The 18,513-nt window shown below is 37.3% G+C and overlaps 1 protein-coding gene across 7 annotated transcripts in view; it reads left to right on the forward strand.

Moving 5' to 3' along the window:
• MAIP1 (matrix AAA peptidase interacting protein 1) overlaps positions 1-18,513 on the forward strand; it is a 37,927-nt gene that overhangs the window by 6,538 nt on the left and 12,876 nt on the right. The window contains exons 4-6 of one of the 7 annotated variants that reach the window (XM_045034248.1): positions 756-903; positions 14,078-14,095; positions 14,718-14,987. In XM_045034248.1, the coding sequence (XP_044890183.1) occupies positions 756-903; positions 14,078-14,095; positions 14,718-14,766 (215 nt within the window). In that variant the 3' untranslated portion in view covers positions 14,767-14,987. Of the gene's footprint in view, positions 1-755; positions 904-940; positions 2,738-2,758; positions 3,064-14,077; positions 14,096-14,717; positions 14,988-18,513 lie in introns of those variants that run through there. The other 6 variants (XR_006583468.1, XM_045034249.1, XM_045034247.1 and 3 more) reach the window with 6 other exon arrangements.

Here is an 18,513-nt window from a genome sequence, read left to right on the forward strand (position 1 = left end):
TGTAGATTAAATAAGAGTGAGGAGTAAAAAGTAAAAAATATCAGTTAAAGACTGTTTTGAAAGTAAGATTAACTGTGGAACTCCCAAATTGGATTTATTTGGAGATAATGAAAAAGATTGAAAGGAACTTTACTGGTTATCTCATTTTTCTCCTTGTCCAATGCAAACATTTTCCCCTATACTATTCCCCAAAATTTATTGACTCATTTGTTCCTTTTACAAATATTTGCAAATGTATTATGTGCCACGCACACAGGAAATCTAGCCTTTGCTTACATACTTTCCAAGGCAGTTCTGATATAGGACTCTTTAATAGTTAAACATTTTTCATACACGTTAACTTGAAACATTTTTATAGGTACTTCTAGTGATAAATATTTTCTTCTCCCTAACATTTCAAATTAAATCTCAGCACCATGGTCACTACTTGATTTTAACCCAGGACCTTGTTAGAATCACTAGGCACATAGCAGAGTGAATGAAGGTAAATAGTACATGTTCAATAAATCATAACTATTATTTCTGAGATACAGAGAAGGTAAATATGTCATAAACCCTAGGAGAATTTTCTAAAAATAAGAAGAAATCAATGTAAGTATCTTACTTTGTTATTCTAGTTAGACTAGAATACGTACAAAATAGGATCTATACAAACTCGTGTAGCTACTGCCACTTTCTAATTTCATTTTGAATATATGGATGATAGATTATTGTGATTTGTATTTGTATGTGTGTGTGTGTGTTTTTTCTCTAAGGAAGGAAGTTTGTTAACATCCTGATGTGCTTTTGGTATCTAACCAGTGCCAACATCCCCAGTGAAACTTTAAGTGGAGCCAGTGTATTCCAGGTTAAATTGGGGGATCAGAACGTGGAAACCAAACAACTTCTTAGTGCAAGCTATGAGTAAGTCTAATCCCATCTCATTGTTTCCTTTCTCTAGAAAATGGAAGGTAGTATGAAGGAAGTATGAAGGGATGAAAGCTAAAGGGAGCTTTAGGAAGAAAAGCATTGAAATTTGGCAAGTTATTTAAGAAGAGTGAAAGTCATAAAGGCATACTGGATATGAAACAGAAGTGTTGAGAAATTAGAAAGAGGTAATGCTGCTGAATGTAATTAAAAGGTGTTTCAGCTGTCTATCGATGTGTCATAAACCACTCCCGAACTCAGTAGCTTTAAGCAGCCATTTATTTTGTCTGCTGCTTTACTGCTCAGGAATTTTGGAAAGGCACAGCCATGAGGTTTTCGTTGCTTCACCTGCCATCAACCAGGGTGGCAAGGGCTGGAGAAATCATTTCCACGATGGCTTCTTCACTCACACGTGCCCCGCTTGGTGCTCCTTGACTTCCGCACATAATGTCTCATTCCCCAGGGCCTCTCTTCATGGCTTGGGCCTGTGGCAGTCTCCAGCTGTTCACATGTTTTACCAGGTGGTCAGCTAGTCTGGTAAAGGGCTATCCCAGGATCGGAACATGGTTTCCACCTTAGTCTACCTGTCAAAGCAGTCATAGGACCTACACAGTTGAAAGGACATGGAGAGATTCCACTTTTTATCGGGCAATAGCAGGGTCCCATTGCAGAAGAGCATGTGGGATGGGGCGTATGGTTATAACCTTACTCGGGAAATAAAATCTGCCACAGGTGGCACATGGGTGCTTCACTCACTAGACATTTACTGATCATTCCCTCTTTATCAAGTACCCTGTTAGGGTTTCAGATACAAAAATGAAGAGTTCCTGCCTGTAAAGAGGTACTATCTAGTAGGTTAGCAATGTATTTAAAAGAGACACTATCATGTATTTTTTGCTAATAAAATTTGGAACAGTGAACCAGTCAAGCAGGTTACTGGAGACATAATTTAATATTTAAAAGAGAATACTATTATGTTGCCGAAAGTATATAAACCTAATTTAAAATAACAAATCCCAAAAATGACCTAAGAAAATCTGTTCTGTTTCAGTAAGGTAAAAGGGAATTGTATCCTTATTTTTTCACTTTATTTGAAAGAAATGTGCTTTTTTTCTTTTTTTAAATTTTGCTTTATTTGTAATTATATAAAATACATATTTAAATACTTCAATCTACAGAATCATCTCGTTTTAAAGATATCACTTGTAATTAAAGAACAATATAATCAATACTCACCTTTGATTCCTCTGATATTCCCTACTAAGGCCATGGGCAGCTCATAAACACTGTTATTTTCAAGATCTAATGTATATAAACCAAATTCCACTAAAATACCCTTTCCATCACCATAACCCAATTTATTTTTCCTCATATTAGGCATATGTTCTAGCTCGTATTTAACAACAGAATAATACCCAAGTTTCTCTCAAGGACTGGTAGATGTTGGAGTATATATCAGTTCATTAAAAATACTCATTTTAGGGGCACCTAGGTAGGTCGGGTGGTTAAATGTCTGACTCTTGATTTCAGCTCGGGTTATGATCTCACCATCATGAGTCTGAGCCCCACATTGGGCTCTACTGGGCATGCAGCCTGCTTGAGATTCTCTCTCCTTCTCCCTCTGCCCCTCCTCTGTGCATGCTCTCATTTTAGTGGAAAATGTTCTAATTTTGTGACGATACTTTTCCTGATTGAATTGGTAAATTAAACTTTTTTGTTTTGATTTTTATTTATGATTAACCATTAGCTTGTTGCTAAAAATTGCCTCTAATGTACATTTGGAAATGATATAGTTATCCAAGAAGTATTTGGACTAATGTAAGATTCATATTATTTGTAATTTTTTCCCTAGATTTCAGAGGGAGTTTACACAAGGAGTAAAGCCTGACTGGACCATCGCACGGATTGAACACTCAAAGTTATTAGAATGATCTTTCTTGAAAAATCAGCTTGTTGGACTTTTGGCAATTACTAGGAAAAATTAAGGAAAAAACCATTTTGGATCAGTTGATCTTCACATAGTCAAGTCTGTGGATCACTTTTGTATTATTTTGAAATATTCCTTGTAGTATATTGGCATGGTACAGTAAAGCCTTTTCCACAGATTATTATCACCTTCTATAAAAGAGATCAAAGTAAAAAAACTATAACAGCTCATTGTTGGTGTCATATTCAGTATCATTTCTTTTTTTGTTTTAAATTAAAAAAAATTTTTTTTGTTAATGTTTATTCATTTTTGAGAGACAGAGGGAGACAGAGTGTGATTGACGGAGGGAGACAGAGAATCTGAAGCAGGCTCCATGCTCAGAGCCGTCAGCACAGAGCCCGACCTGGGGCTCGAATTCATATGCCGCGAGATCATGACTTGAGCCGAAGTCAGATGCCCAAATAACTGAGCCACCCAGGCACCCCTTCAATATTTTTTCTTTTCTTTCCTTTTCTTTCCTTTCCTTTCCTTTCCTTTCCTTTCCTTTCCTTTCCTTTCCTTTCCTTTCCTTTCCTTTCCTTTCTTTCTTTCTTTTCTTTTCTTTCTTTTCTTTGTTATATTTGTGTGTCTTTTATTTTCATTTTATATTTACTTTTTTAAAAAATTTACATCCAAATTAGCATATAGTGCAACAATGATTTCAGGAGTAGATTCCTTAGTGCCCCTTACCCATTTAGCCCATCCCCCCTGCTACCACCCTTCCAGCAACCCTCAGTTTGTTCTCCATATTTATGAGTCTCTTCTGTTTTGTCCCCCTCCCTGTTTTTATGTTATTTTTGTTTCCCTTCCTTTATGTTCATCTGTTTTGTCTCTTAAAGTCTTCATATGAGTGAGGTCATATGATTTTTGTCTTTCTCTGAATTTCACTTAAGGATAATACCCTCCAGTTCCTTCCACATAGTTGCAAATGACAAGATTTCATTCTTTTTGATTGACAAGTAATACTCCATTGTACACCTATAACACATCTTCTTTATCCATTTATCCATCGATGGACATTTGGGCTCTTTCCATACTATGGCTATTGTTGATAGTGCTTTTATAAACATGGGGGTGCATGTGTCCCTTCGAAACAGCACACCTGTATCCCTTGAGTAAATGCCTAGTAGCGCAATTGCTGGGTCATAGGGTAGTTCTATTTTTAGTTCTTTGAGGAACCTCCATACTGTTTTCCAGAGTGGCTGCACCAGCTTGCATTCCCACCAGCAGTACAAAAGAGATCCTCTTTCTCTGCATCCTCGCCAACATCTGTAGTTGCCTGAGATGTTCATGTTAGCCATTCTGACAGGTATGAGGTGGAATCTCATTGTGGTTTTGATTTGTATTTCCCTGATGAGGAGTGATGTTGAGCATTTCTTCATGTGTCGGTTGGCCATCTGGATGTCTTCTTTGGAGAAGTGTCTATTCGTGTCTTTTACCCATTTATTCACGGGATTATTTGCTTTTGGGGTGTTGAGTTTGATAAATTCTTTGTAGATTTTGGATACTAACCCTTCATATGATATGTTGTTTGCAAATATCTTCTCCCATTCTGTCGGTTGCCTTTTAGTTTTGCTGATTGTTTCCTTCGCTGTGCAGAAGCTTTTTATTTTGATGAGGTCGCTGTAGTTCACATTTTTGCTTTTGTTTCCCTTGCTTCCAGAGACGTGTTGAGTAAGAAGTTGCTGCGGGCAAGATCAAAGAGGTTTTTGCCTGCTTTCTTCTTGAGGATTTTGATGGCTTCCTGTCTTACATTGAGGTCTTTCATCCACTTTGAGTTTATTTTGGTGTATGGTGTAAGAAAGTGGTCCAGGTTCCTTCTTCTGCATGTCGCTGTCCAGTTTTCCCAACACCACTTGCTGAAGGGAATGTTTTATTCCATTGGATATTCTTTCCTGCTTTGTCAAAGATTAGTTGGTCATATGTTTGTGGGTCCATTTCTGGGTTCTCTATTCTGTTCCATTGATCTGAGTGTCTATTCTTGTGCCAGTACCATACTGTCTTGATGATTATAGCTTTGTAGAGTATAGCTTGAAGTCCGGGGTTGTGATGCCTCCTGCTTTGGTTTTCTTTTTCAAGATTGCTTTGGCTAGTCGGGGTCTTTTCTTGTTCCATACAAATTTTAGGATTATTTGTTCTAGCTCTGTGAAGAATGCTGATGTTATTTTGGTAAGGATTGCATTGAATATGAAGATTGCTTTGGGTAGTATTGACATTTTACAATATTTATTCTTCCTATCCAGGAGTATGGAATCTTTTTCCATATTTTTGTGTCTTCTTCAATTTCTTTCATAAGCTTTGTATAGTTTTCAGTGTATAGATTTTTCACCTCTTTGGTTAGATTTATTCCTAGGTATTTTATGGGTTTTGGTGCAACTGTAAATGAGATCAATTCCTTGATTTCTCTTTCTGTTGCTACATTGTTGGTGAATAGGAATGCAACCGATTTCTGTGCATTGATTTTATATCCTGCAACTTTGCTGAATTTGTGAATCAGTTCTAGCAGCTTTTGGTGGAGTCTTTTGGGTTTTTCATATAGAGTATCATGTCATCTGTGAAGAGTGTAAGTTTGACCTCCTCCTGGCCGATGTGGATGCCTTTTATTTCTTTGTGTTGTCTGATTGCAGAGTCTAAGACTTCCAATACTGTGTTGAATAACAGTGGTGAGAGTGGACATCCCTGTCTTGTTCCTGACCTTAGGGAGAAAGCTGTCAGTTTTTCCCCATTGAGGATGATATTAGCATTGGGTCACTTGTATATGGCTTTTATGATCTTGAGGTATGCTCGTTCTATCCCTATTTTCTTGAGGGTTTTTATCAAGAAACGATGCTGTATTTTGTCAAATGCTTTCTCTGCATCTATTGAGAGGATCAGATGGTTCTTGTGCTTTCTTTTATTGATGTGATGGATCATGTTAATTGTTTTGTGGATATTGAACCAGCCCTGCATCCCAGGTATAAATCCCACTTGGTCGTGGTGAATAAATTTTTTAATGTATTGTTGGGGCCAGTTGGCTAATATCTTGTTGAGGATTTTTGCATCCATGTTCATCAGGGAAATTGGTCTATAGTTCTCCTTTTTAGTGGGGTCTCTGTCTGGTTTTGGAATCAAGGTAATACTGGTTTCATAGAAAGAGTTTGGAACTTTTCCTTCCATTTCTATTTTTTGGAACAGCTTCAAGAGAATAGGTGTTAACTCTTCCTTAAATGTTTGGTAGAATTCCCCTGGTAAGCCATCTGGCCCTGGACTCTTGTTTTTGGCAGATTTTTTATTACTAATTCGATTTCCTTACTGGTTATGGGTCTGTTCAAATTTTCCCATTTCTTCCTGTTTCAGTTTTGGTAGTGTATATGTTTCTAGGAATTTGTCAATTTCTTCCAGATTGCCCATTTTATTGGTATATAATTGCTCATAATATTCTGTTATTATGGTTTTTATTTCTGCTGTGTTGGTTGTGATCTCTCCTCTTTCATTCTTGATTTTATTTATTTGGGTCCTTTCCTTTTTCTTCTTGATCAAACTGGCTAGTGGTTTCTCAATTTTGTTAATTCTTTCAAAGAACCAGCTTCTGGTTTCGTTGATCTGTTCTACTGTTTTTTGTTTTTTGTTTTGGTTTTGATAGCATTAATTTCTGCTCTAATCTTTGTAATTTCCTGTTTTCTGCTGGCTTTGGGTTTTATTTGCTGTTCTTTTTCCAGCTCCTTAAGGTATAAGGTTAGGTTGTGTATCTGAGATCTTTCTTCCTTCTTTAGGAAGGCCTGGATTACTGTATACTTTCCTCTTATGACTGCCTTTGCTGCATCCCAGAGGTTTTGAGTTGTGCTGTTATCATTTTCATTGACTTCCATATACTTTTTAATTTTCTCTTTAACTGCTTGGTTAGCCCATTCATTCTTTAGTAGGATGTTCTTCAGTCTCCAAGTATTTGTTACCTTTCCAAATTTTTTCCTTTGGTTGATTTTGAGTTTCATAGCATTGTGGTCTCAAAATATGCACGGTATGATCTCAATCTTTTTGTACTTACTTAAGGCTCATTTGTGTCCCAGTATATGGTCTATTCTGGAGAAGGTTCCATGTGCACTAGAGAAGACTGTATATTCTGCTGCTTTAGGATGAAATGTTCTGAATATATCTGTTAAGTCCATCTGGTCCAGTGTGTCATTCAAAGCCATTGTTTCCTTGTTGATTTTTTGATTAGATGATCTGTCCATTGCTGTGAGTGGGGTATTGAAGTCTCCTACTATTATGGTATTACTATCGATGAGTTTCTTTATATTTGTGATTAATTGATTTATATATTTGGGTGCTGCCACATTTGGCGCATAAATGTTTACAATTGTTAGGTCTTCCTGGTGGATAGACCCCTTGTTTATGATATAATGCCCTTCTGCATCTCTTGATACAGTCTTTATTTTAAAGTCTAGATTGTCTGATATAAGTATGACTACTCTGGTTTTCTTTTGTTGACCATTAGCATGAAAGATGGTTCTCCATACCCTTATTTTCAATCTGAAGGTATCTTTAGGTCTAAAGTGGGTCTCTTGTAAACAGCATATAGATGAATCTTGTTTTCTTATCCATTCTGTTACCCTATATCTTTTGATTGGAGTATTGAGTCCATTGATGTTTAGAGTGAGTACTGGAAGATATGAATTTATTGCTATTATGATGTTTGTAGAGTTGGGAGTTTCTGGTGGTGTTCTCTGGTCCTTTCTAATCTTTGTTGCTTTTGGTATGTATGTATGTGTGTGTATATATATATATATATATTTTTTTTTTTTTCATCTTTTATCCCCTTAGAGAGTCCCCCTTAAAATTTTTGCAGGGCTGGTTTAGTGGTCACAAACTCCTTTAATTTTTGTTTGTCTGGGAAACTTTTTATCTCTCCTTCTATTTTGAATAACAGCCTTGCCGGGTAAAGAATTCTTGGCTGCATATTTTTCTGATTCAGAGTACTGAATATCCTGCCACTCCTTTCTGGCCTGCCAAGTTTCTGTGGATAGGTCTGCTGCAAACCTGGTCTGTCTTCCCTTGTAGGTTGAGGACTTTTTTCCCTTGCTGCTTTCATGATTCTCTCCTTGCCTGAGTATTTTGTGAATTTGACTATGATATACCTTGTCGATGCTCAGTTTTTGTTGAATCTAATGGGAGTCCTCTGTGCTTCCTGGATTTTGATGTCTGTGTCTTTCCCCAGGTTAGGAGAGTTTTCTGCTATGATTTGCTCACATAACCTTCTACCCTATTTCTCTCTCTTCCTCTTCTAGGACCCCTATGATTCTGAGGTTGTTCCTTTGTAATAAGTCACTGATTTCTCTAATTCTTAAATCATGTTTTGCCTTAATCTCCCTCTTTTTTTCTGCTTCATTATTCTCTATAAGTTTGTCCTCTATATCACTGATTTTCTGTTCTGCCTCATCCATCCTTGCCGCTGCTGCATCCATCCGTGATTAGAGCTCAGTTATAGCATTTTTAATTTCATTCTATTTTTTACTTCTTTTATCTCTGAAGAAAGGGATTCTAATCTATTTTCTACTCCAACTAGTATTCTTATTATCGTGATTCTAAATTCTGGTTCAGACATCTTGCTTGTATCTGTGTTGGTTAAATCCCTGGCTGCCCTCTCTTCATGCTCTTCCTTTTGGGGTGAATGCCTTTGTTTTGTCATTTTGAAGGGAATAAAGGAATTAATGATGTAGAAAAATTAAAATTAAAAAAATATTAAAATTAAAAAATTACACACACACACGCAAATCGAATAAGTGATGCTAGATCCTAGGTGTGTTTTGGTCTGGGTGTTGAAAGTGGTTGAAAGGGTTGGGGGTGGGGGGAAGAAAAGAAAAAAAAAGGAAATTGAGAATTTGAAAAATTGAGTACACTGAAGTAGACTAAAATGAAATGATGGGAGTAAAATAGAATTTGAAAAAATATACACAAAAGTAAAGAATATAGTAGGAAAAAATTAAAGAAAATATTTTTAATAAAAATTAAAAATAAAAATGAATTATTTTTCTGTATTCAAGAAAAAAATGAAAAAGGGAAAAAGATTAAAAAAAGAAATAGTTTGAAAATTTGAAAAAGTGAATACCCTGTAGTAGACTAAAATAAAATGATGGAAGTAAAAGAGAATTTGAAAAAATTTACACAAAAGTAAAAAATATAGTAATAAAAATTAAAGATTTTTAATAAAAATTGAAAATAGAAATGAATTTTTTCTCTTTCTGTATTCAAGAAAAAGAAAATAAGCATAGAAGAGAAAAAAAATTGAATAGATGGAGCTGGTAACAGATTGAAGTAGGACTGAAATTACTTTATTTTCCACTAGAAGTCAGACTACGTAGTGCTTTATAGTCCATAAACTAAGCAGCCGGTGTGATTTGTGTTCTTGAGGAGTGAAGTTGGCCCAGTTGGGTGGGGCTCAGTGTAACAGCTCAGCTCTCTACTAGATGGCACTGCTAGCCTACTGGGTGGAGTGTTGTGGCGCTCGTAGGTGCGTGTGCACATGCACGGGATCGGGGAAAATGGTGCCACCCAGCTACCCAGTCTCTGGGAACTCTGTTCTCCAGGATCAGCAATCATGCACCTGTCCTCTGTCTTCAGCTTTGTCCACTCCCCACTTTTTCACTCTCCGTGACCAGACTCCAGGCAGTACCTCTCTCCCGAGTTTTGTCTCAGATGCAGCTGTTTTCCCTGACCCCTTACTTCTGAAGGACTGTGGCTTTGACCCGGAACGCCCCTCTATGGGAGGGTCTCACCAAGCAATGACCGAATGAGCAATGGCTAAATGTCGGCCGCACCCAGGAACGCTTGCTGGACCCTGCTGCTGCCAGTGCCCCGAGACTGCAGCCAGGTGCCAGCCCGCCCCAGAAAAAGTTCACGAGTTAGTGTAGCAGCAGCTTTTCAGGGATTATGGGAAATCACATCACACATCTGGCACCAGGCTTTACCCTTAACCACCTTGTTCCAGCACCAGTGAATGTGGTCATTTTCTGGGGTCTGCTTGGACCAGGTGGCTTCAACAGTCTCTACCAAATGTCCTTCTGGCAGTGGAACTGCTTTTTCCTGTGTGGCCTGAGAACCTCCCGGACCCCACTCTGTTCCTGGGATTCGCCCTTCCCACCAGAGCACCACCAGGTATCGAGCTGCAGAGCTGCAGCCTTTGCGATCCCCTTGTTTACAGTCTTAATGGAAATTAAACCCCCTCCTTTCTCCTTTCTCCCTTTTTAGTTTGGTCCCTGTGGCCGTTTCCAATTTTCCACTTTCTCTCCAGCTGCTTTTGGGGAGGGGTGCTTTTCTTGTATTCTCTCCCCCCCACCCAATCTCCATCCTCTCTCCGCTTGCAAAAGCACCTCCCTTCCTGTGCCTTCTCGCTCCCCAAGTTCACTTCTCCGCACCGGGTGCCTGCTGAATTCTGTGGTTCAGGTTGTGCAGATTGTTGTGTTAATCCTCCAGTTTTCTAGGTGTGCAGGATGGTTTAGTGTTGGTCTGGCTGTATTTCATGGATGGGAGACACACAAAAAAACTTCCATGCTGTTCCCCTTCAGTATCATGTCTAATGTTACCTATATTATGTATATACATAAGCTAATTTTATAGACAGTAAAGAAGGTATTGAAAAAACTACACATTTCTAAATTAATAGTCCTTAAATATTTTGTGGTTAATACATCTATACCAATAATTCAAGTATGTCTAAGATTTATTTTTAAAAATCACTGCTGCTATTTGATTACTTCTGTTCACTAGCTAGTTGAGAAGGACTAGATGGAATTCTGTATCGGTCACTGCAGAACTAAAGATCAATGAAGTTGAAGCTTACTACAAGCACCAAGAGTAAAATATTACAACAGTGCCTTAGCCACCTCTGGGATAATATCAGGTCTTCTAACATTCTTGTATTTCAAATCCTAGAAGCTGGGGTAGGGGAGACAAAAACAATGTAAGAAATAATGTCTGAAAATTTCCCTAATTGATGAAAACTATAAACTCACAGATCCAAGAAATTCAACAGGAAGGGTGACACATAAAGAAAACTTCTCTAAGGTATACCATGATCAAACCAGAGAAAATTGTAAAGCAGCTGGAGAAAAAAAAAAAAAAAAGGATACATTCCATACAGAGAATGACTATATATGTCTTTTCTCAAAGTGGAAATTAGAGACCTTGGCATAACATCTTTAAAGTGCTTAAAGAAAAAGCCTGGCAACCTAAATTATATATTCAGCCAAAATATCCTTCAGAAAAGGTGAGAAAAGACTTTTTCAGACAGGGAAAAGATGAGTAAATTTGTTGCCAGTAGACCAGCACACCTGGTTTATAAGAAATGTTAAGGACCAATGCACAGAATGGAGTTCAGAAATAGATCCATGCCTATTGGACATTTGGTTTTTGACAAAAGTGCGAAAGTAATTTAGTGAGGAAAAGGCAGTCTTTTTTTTTTTTAAGTTTATTTATTTTTGAGAGAGAAAGAGCATGCATGTGTGTGCATATGAGTGGGGAAGAGCCAAAGAGGGGACGAGAACCCCGATGTGGGGCTTGATCCCATAAACCATAAAATCATGACCTGAGATGAAATCAAGAGTGGGACGCTTAAGTGACTAAGCCACCCAGGCACTCTGAAAGGTAGTCTTTTTAACAAATGGAAAAATTACATATTCGAATGGGAAATAAAGCTCAACTTTTGCCTCACACCATACGTAATTTTAGTACAAAATTGAGATTGTGAAATGGGTCATAGACTTAAATAAAAGCTAAAACTCTAGAAATTCTAGAAAGAAATTGAATTTTGAAATCGCTTTCTTTTGATAGACAAAGATTTCTTAAGACACACAAAGCATGAATCATGAAGAAAAAAATAATTGGAATATATTAACATTAAAACTTATGCTATATTTGGGATAAATATATTCGACAAAAGACCTATACTTGGAATATATACATAATGCTTATAGGTCCATAATGAGCTAAATATTGAGCAGGGAAAAGCTCCAGCCTAATTCCAAGCCCCTGAGGCTTCCAGGTATCCACTGGAACTCCCTGCTGGCTTCAAGGCTGCACAAAAGGCAAAGGGCCCACCTTCAGGGCTGATGTGCCAGGTTATTCCTGGGGTCAGAACATCCTCATGGAGCAAGAAAGAGGCCTTCTTCCAACAACCTCCGGTTAAAATCTGTCCTGGCCTCTGATAGAAACCCACTAAAAGCAAACATGCTGTATGACCACGGGGAATCACCAGGAAGGCTCTCTCCAGTTATCTAAACTGCAAGAGAGAGCTCACCTAATAAAGGCTTTAAGGAAATTAAAAAAAAAAAAAAATGTCAATGGATGTTCCATGAAAGACATTAAAATTGCTAATAAACACATAGAAGGATGCGCTACATCCTTAGTCCATAGGAAAAGAAAACCACACGGAGATACCACTACAAACCCACCAAATGGCTTCAATAACAAAAACTGCCAGTACCAAATATTGATGAAGATCTGAAGCAGCTGGAACTCTCTAACATTGTCAGTACTCAAAATGGTACGGCCATTTGGAAGGTATTTTGGCAGTTTCTTATAAAGTCAAACATGTGCTTACCATAGGATCCAGCAGTTTTATTCCTAGGTACTTATCCAAGAGATGTGAAAACATACATCTAACACAAAGTGTTGAATGTTCATAACAGCTTTTTTCTTAATGACTCCAAACTGGAAAGACCCCCAAATGTTCAGTAGATTGATGGATAGACAATCGAGTGAAGGAAGCCAGATACAAGAGAGGACTTACTGTATAATTATATTTCTGTGAAATTCTAGAAAAGTTAAAACATGTTCATTGCAGCATTATTTACAATTGCCAAGGTATTAAATTGGGAGCCAGTTATTTTATCTAAAGGGACATAAGTTTGGTTTGATTTCTAGCTAGTTTACCATTTAAAGCTCTTTGCAAATGTTCAGCTACATGTTAGAACTCTCCAAATTGGCAAATTTCCATTTCATTGTACTTTTTCTGATTAAATCCCCTATTTTAGGTGTGAGCCCAGTCATGCTAAGAGAACAAAGTTCCTTTCTTTCAGGTGGTGGGTGTACTCTGTCTACTCTGTTTAAAAGTTTCCTGAAGTTTATTTTTAAAGTCTGTTATTAATTTATCATCACTTCCTTTACAATTTTGAATCTGCCTTCAATTATCCATAACAGAAAAATGACATGTCCCTATGCAGTGCAATTCATATATTTTTTTTTTCCCTTTCGAAGCCATTTTCTTATGCACAGTTGGGTTATTTAAATCTCCTCCTGCTGTCCCCCATCCTGCTGCTTTTAATCATTTTTTTGCTTTTTGAGAGGCTAGAAATTAAGCAAGCTAACTGTATAAATTAGATAGCCAGGGAAGATACATATACAGTAAAACCTTGGATTGCAAGTAACTTGTTCTGCGAGTGTTCCACAAGAGGAACACATATTTCTGGGGCACCTAGGTGGCTCAGTCGGTGAAGCATCTGACTTTGGCTCAGGTCATGATCTCACCATTCTTGAGTTTGAGCCCTGCATCGGGATCTGTACTGACAGCTCTGAGCCTCTCCAAGCCTGTGTCTCCCTCTCTCCCTGCCCCTCCCCCACTCATGCTCTCTCTGTCTCTCAAAAATAAATAAACATTAAAAATAAAGATGAACAAGCATTTATAGTAAATTTTAACTTGATAAATGAGCAATGACTTGAATTACAAGTATGTGACGTCCAATGTCACATGATCACAACTGGGCCAATGGTTATCTCTCTCTCTCTCTCTCTCTGCGGGATTGTGGGTGATCGTCTCCTATGCTTGGATGCTCAGTCTCAGGGTATGGTGTTTGGCAGAAATTAATGATTTTTCACAACGTTGGAAGGTGCCCACAACTGGCACCAGTGTAATTTTTGTCACTTCAAAGCACATATGGAGAGTCCTCTCTTTTTCCATGCAAGAGTAAGCTTAGGAATGCTTTGCTTCATTCTAGGTCAGGCTGTCTAGAGATATAGACCCTTTCCTCTGCTGTCTTATTGCCAGTTACATTAAATACAGTATATTACAAGAGTTTATTAGTAAGTACTGTAGTCAACATCTGTGCAAGCGAATATAATGGCCCCATGCAGAAAAAAGATTCCATTGAGCCAATAGATAGCAGTGATTCCATTAGCAATAGTGGAAGTCGTCCTGCACAGTAACCCTCCTCTCTCTTTTCTCTCTCACACCAGCCACAAAGGTTTTCAAAGGTAAGTGCAGTTAATTTGTTTGTTTTTCTTATATTTTGTATTTTCTTTACTATTTTATATTATATTACAGTATTGTAATAATCTGTATGTGAATATTTTGGGTTGTGGAATGAATCATCTGAGTTTCCATTTCTTATGAGAAGTTCACTTTGATATATAAGTGCTTGTGATTTCAAGCATGTTTCTGGAACGAATTATGCTTACAAACCAAGGTTTTACTGTATGTATATATATATGTATACACACACACACACACACACACACGCAATATATATACAGTATATATATACAGTGTATATATATATACTATATATATATACACAGTGTGTGTGTATATATATATATATACACACTAGTATGTAATATATATATCCTATTATGTGTGTGCTATATATATTATATAATGCTCTATATATGATATATAATAAAATATTTCCTGGTATACATGTGCTAGAGAGAGAGGGAGAGATGGAGGGAGAGATTTTAAGGAATTGGCTCATGTGATTGTGGAGGCTGGCAAGTTCAAAATCTGCAAGATAAGCAAGCAGACAGAAGACCTAGGGAAGAGTTGATGCTGCAGTTCAAGACAAAAGTGGTGTGCTGACAGAATTCATTCTTGCAGGGGAGTGGTATCCGTCTTCTTCCGTGAAAGCCTTCAACTGATTAAATGAGGCCCACCCACAGTATGCAAGAAAATCTGCTTTACTCAAATCTCCTGATTTAAATGTTAATCTCATCTAAAGATGCCTTTATAGAAACATCTAGAATAATGTCTGGCCAAATATCTGAGTGTAATGACCTAGCAAAATTGACTCATAAAAATAACTGTCACAGGTACAAGATACAACTACATACTCTCTCCTTAGAGTCAAAAAACATTAACATTTTGCCATAATGTTTGCTCTTTCTCCCACCTCTCTACATATACAGTTTTTATCTAAATCATTTGAAAGTAAGTTTCAGGCAGTGTATATTTCACTCCTAAATATTTCAACATTCATTTCCAAAAAAAAAGGACATTATCCTACATAAATATCAGAACATTAGCAATAATTCCACAATATCATCTAATATTTAAGCCAAGTTTAAAGTTCCACCAATTGTCTTTAAAATAACTTTAAGCCAAGATCCAATCAAGGTTTATACATTGCATATATTTATCATGTTTCTTAAGTTATTTTAAAACTTTTAAAGGAGAGGAGCACCTGGGTGGCTCAGTCAGTTAAGCGTCCAACTTTGGCTCAGGTCATGATCTCACGGTCTGTGAGTTCGAGCCCTGCGTCGGGTCTGTCGGGTTCTGTGCCGACAGCTCAGGGCCTGAAGCCTACTTCTGATTCTGTGTCTCCCTCCCCTCAGCTCCTCCCCTGCTCACACTCTGTCTCTCTTTCAAAAATAAATAAAGATTAAAAAAACATTTTTTTTCAAACTAAAAAAACTTTTAGAATATCCTTCATTCATTTTTATGACATTGTAATTTTGAGGAGTCTAGGGTAGTAAACACATAGCATGTCCCATATATGGAATATGTGTTGTTATTTTATTATGGTGTCATTTCTGCAAGCTGGCTGGAACTTAGGGCTAAAGGTTTGATTAGATTCAAGTTAAATATTTTTGGCAAGAATATCCTACAAGTGATCTGTGTACTTCATATCATATATATATATATGTATGTATATATATATGTGTTTGTGTGTATATATATGTGTATGTATATACACATATATATGCACATACACATATATTTACACACATATATACACATATATACACACATATATATGTGTGGTAGGCTGTATAAGTCTCCAGAGATGTTTATATCCTAATGTCTGGAATCTGTGAATATGTTACCTTACATGGCAAAATGATAGTTTGCAGATACTGTTAATGATCTTGTGATGGCGAGAGTATCCTGGATTCTCTGGGTGAGCCTGATGTTATCACAGGGGTCCTTATAAAAGGGAAGTAGGTAGGTTAGAGTCAGAGAGAAGGAGATGCAATAATGGAAGCAGAGGTGGGAGTGATGCGAGGCCGTGAGAGCCAAGGAATGTAGACAGCATCTAGAAACTAGAAACGGCAAGAAACAGATTTGCCCTAGAGTCTGCAGAATGAAAACAGCCATGCTGACCCATTTTAGACTTCTGACCTCCAGAACTATAAAATAATAAATCTGTGTTGTTTTAAGCCACTAAGATTGTAGTAATTTGTTATGTTGGCAAGAGGAAATTAATATACAAGATGATCCTTGCATGAATTTCTATTACAGTTTGCAAAATAATGATTCTGTAATTCCATAATACCTTCTATTGGCACTCTATAAAACAGAGCCCCTTCCCTTCAAAGAAATAAATCACTGCAAACTCATGATTTTTAATCATCCAATGTAATATCAATTATAGTTAATGTTCTCTTGATGCTTAACTAGTCCCCATTTTGGCTAATGGGAGCCCCTATAATTTGTTTACTGTGACAGGTTAAAGACTATCATCACCCTGTTTTTAGTTTTTGAATGCTTCTGCATTTTTTAGCATAACAAAATGTCCCAGGATCTTCATATCCTGCCTCAGACTTGAAAAAAATCAATGTTACCTCAAAGAATCATGATTTCTTTTCAGAATGATTGCTATAGATTGAATGTGTCCCTCTCAAATTCATATGTTAAAATCCCAACCCTCAATATCATGTCATTAGGAGATGAAGCCTTTGGGAGGGATTCAGTAATGGGGGAAGAGACCTCATGAGTGGATTAATGCACTCAAAAAAGAGACCCCAGAAAGCTCCCTAGCTCCTTTGCCATGTGAGGTCACAGTGATAAGATGGCCATTTACAGTCCAGGAAGGGGATTCTCACCGACACTGAATCTGCTGTCACTTTGATCTTGGACCTCCCACTCTCCAACTATGAGAAATAAATGTTTGTTGTCTAAGCCACCCAGTCTATGGTATTTTTAATACAGCAACCTGAATGGACCAAAACAGGATAATGTTTAGAAACCAAGCTTTGGGTATCTTGAAACATTGAATATCTGCAAGAGAATGCTCATATTTATATATATTTGCAAATTTGGATCATTTATCTAAAGTAATTTTGGGGCAGCTAAATGTAGACTGTTTTCTTTTATTTCTGTCAACATTTAAAATAATTCCTTCCCTTTCACTCTCTATGCCCTGGCCCAGATTTATTTTGGTTTATAGGACTTATCATATCTGCCATTGTAGTATATATTACTTTGTTGATTTATTCCATTGTCTGTCTTTCCAACTAAGGCAAGGACTTTGTCTATCTTGTTCATTGCTGTATTTCCTGGGCCCAGAACAATATCCAGTACATGGCAGACCTCAGGAAATATTAGTTGAATGAATAAATCAATGAGCAAGTCTCACTACTACTGAGTTTCCATGCTCACATGACAGGAACATTTTCCCTCCTGCTTTTGATTTGATGCCCTAGCAAGGTGTATGTAGTTTCTTTTATTATGTATAATCCCCTTCTCAATGGGTAAATGGTATAATTTGATAGGTGAACTTGCTTTTACAGTCCTATAATAAATGTCATTTATTCTAAATACCACACGGTGGCGCTAATTGTGTATGGAATCTAAATGCCAGGATGGGCAGTAAATTTGATAGGGTCTGAAGTCACTGAGCAATGGGAAGATGGCTTTGCTTACTGGCAGATTTTTCGTAGATGGATATGTTGTAGGAAACTGCTCAATAAAAAGTTTAATAGACAGAATTTGTTGATGTTAAAAGGGTTAAGTGCATCAGTCAAATCAGAGGGAACTTACCTAAATCTCTTCTCTGATTGCTGGAACCACAGATTTTATCACTGAGTTCTGCTGTGATTACCCCCATCCTCAAAAGGTTTTTTTCTGGATGGTGTAGTATATCATTTAGGATAATATAGATTATGCAGTAACAATCAATCTCTAAATCTCAGTGGATTCAAACAAACAAACAAACAAACAAAAGGTATATTTTTTGTTCACACTACGTGTCCAGTAAGAGATACTTGGGGGCTGTGCTCCGCAGTGGTATCACCTGCCCTCCTGGACTCAGCTGATGGTCAGCCTCTACCTGATATGATGGTAAATGAGACACTAACTCTGAAGGATCTCACATGAGCAATTAAATACTAAACCTGGAAGTGATACAGTTTATTGGCCAGAACATGACCCTTCTCAACTATAAAGGTCCCCCAAGTACAATTTTATCATGTGGCTGGAAGATTGAGAAGCATTGGGTAAGCTGTAACAATAGTTAGCACATGTTGCAGGTAACTATCTCTCTTGTTTTAATTCTAAGAATGGCTATTGTAGAGCCAATTAACTCATACTATTGCATCAGAAAGATCAGGAAGCTCAGGAGAAAAAGGAACTTCCCAGATCTTCTGGTGACTTATTATTAGTTGAGAATTATTTA

This window comes from Felis catus, chromosome C1 (assembly GCF_018350175.1).
Source record: "Felis catus isolate Fca126 chromosome C1, F.catus_Fca126_mat1.0, whole genome shotgun sequence".
In the NCBI taxonomy this organism is placed as follows: Eukaryota; Metazoa; Chordata; class Mammalia; order Carnivora; family Felidae; genus Felis; species Felis catus.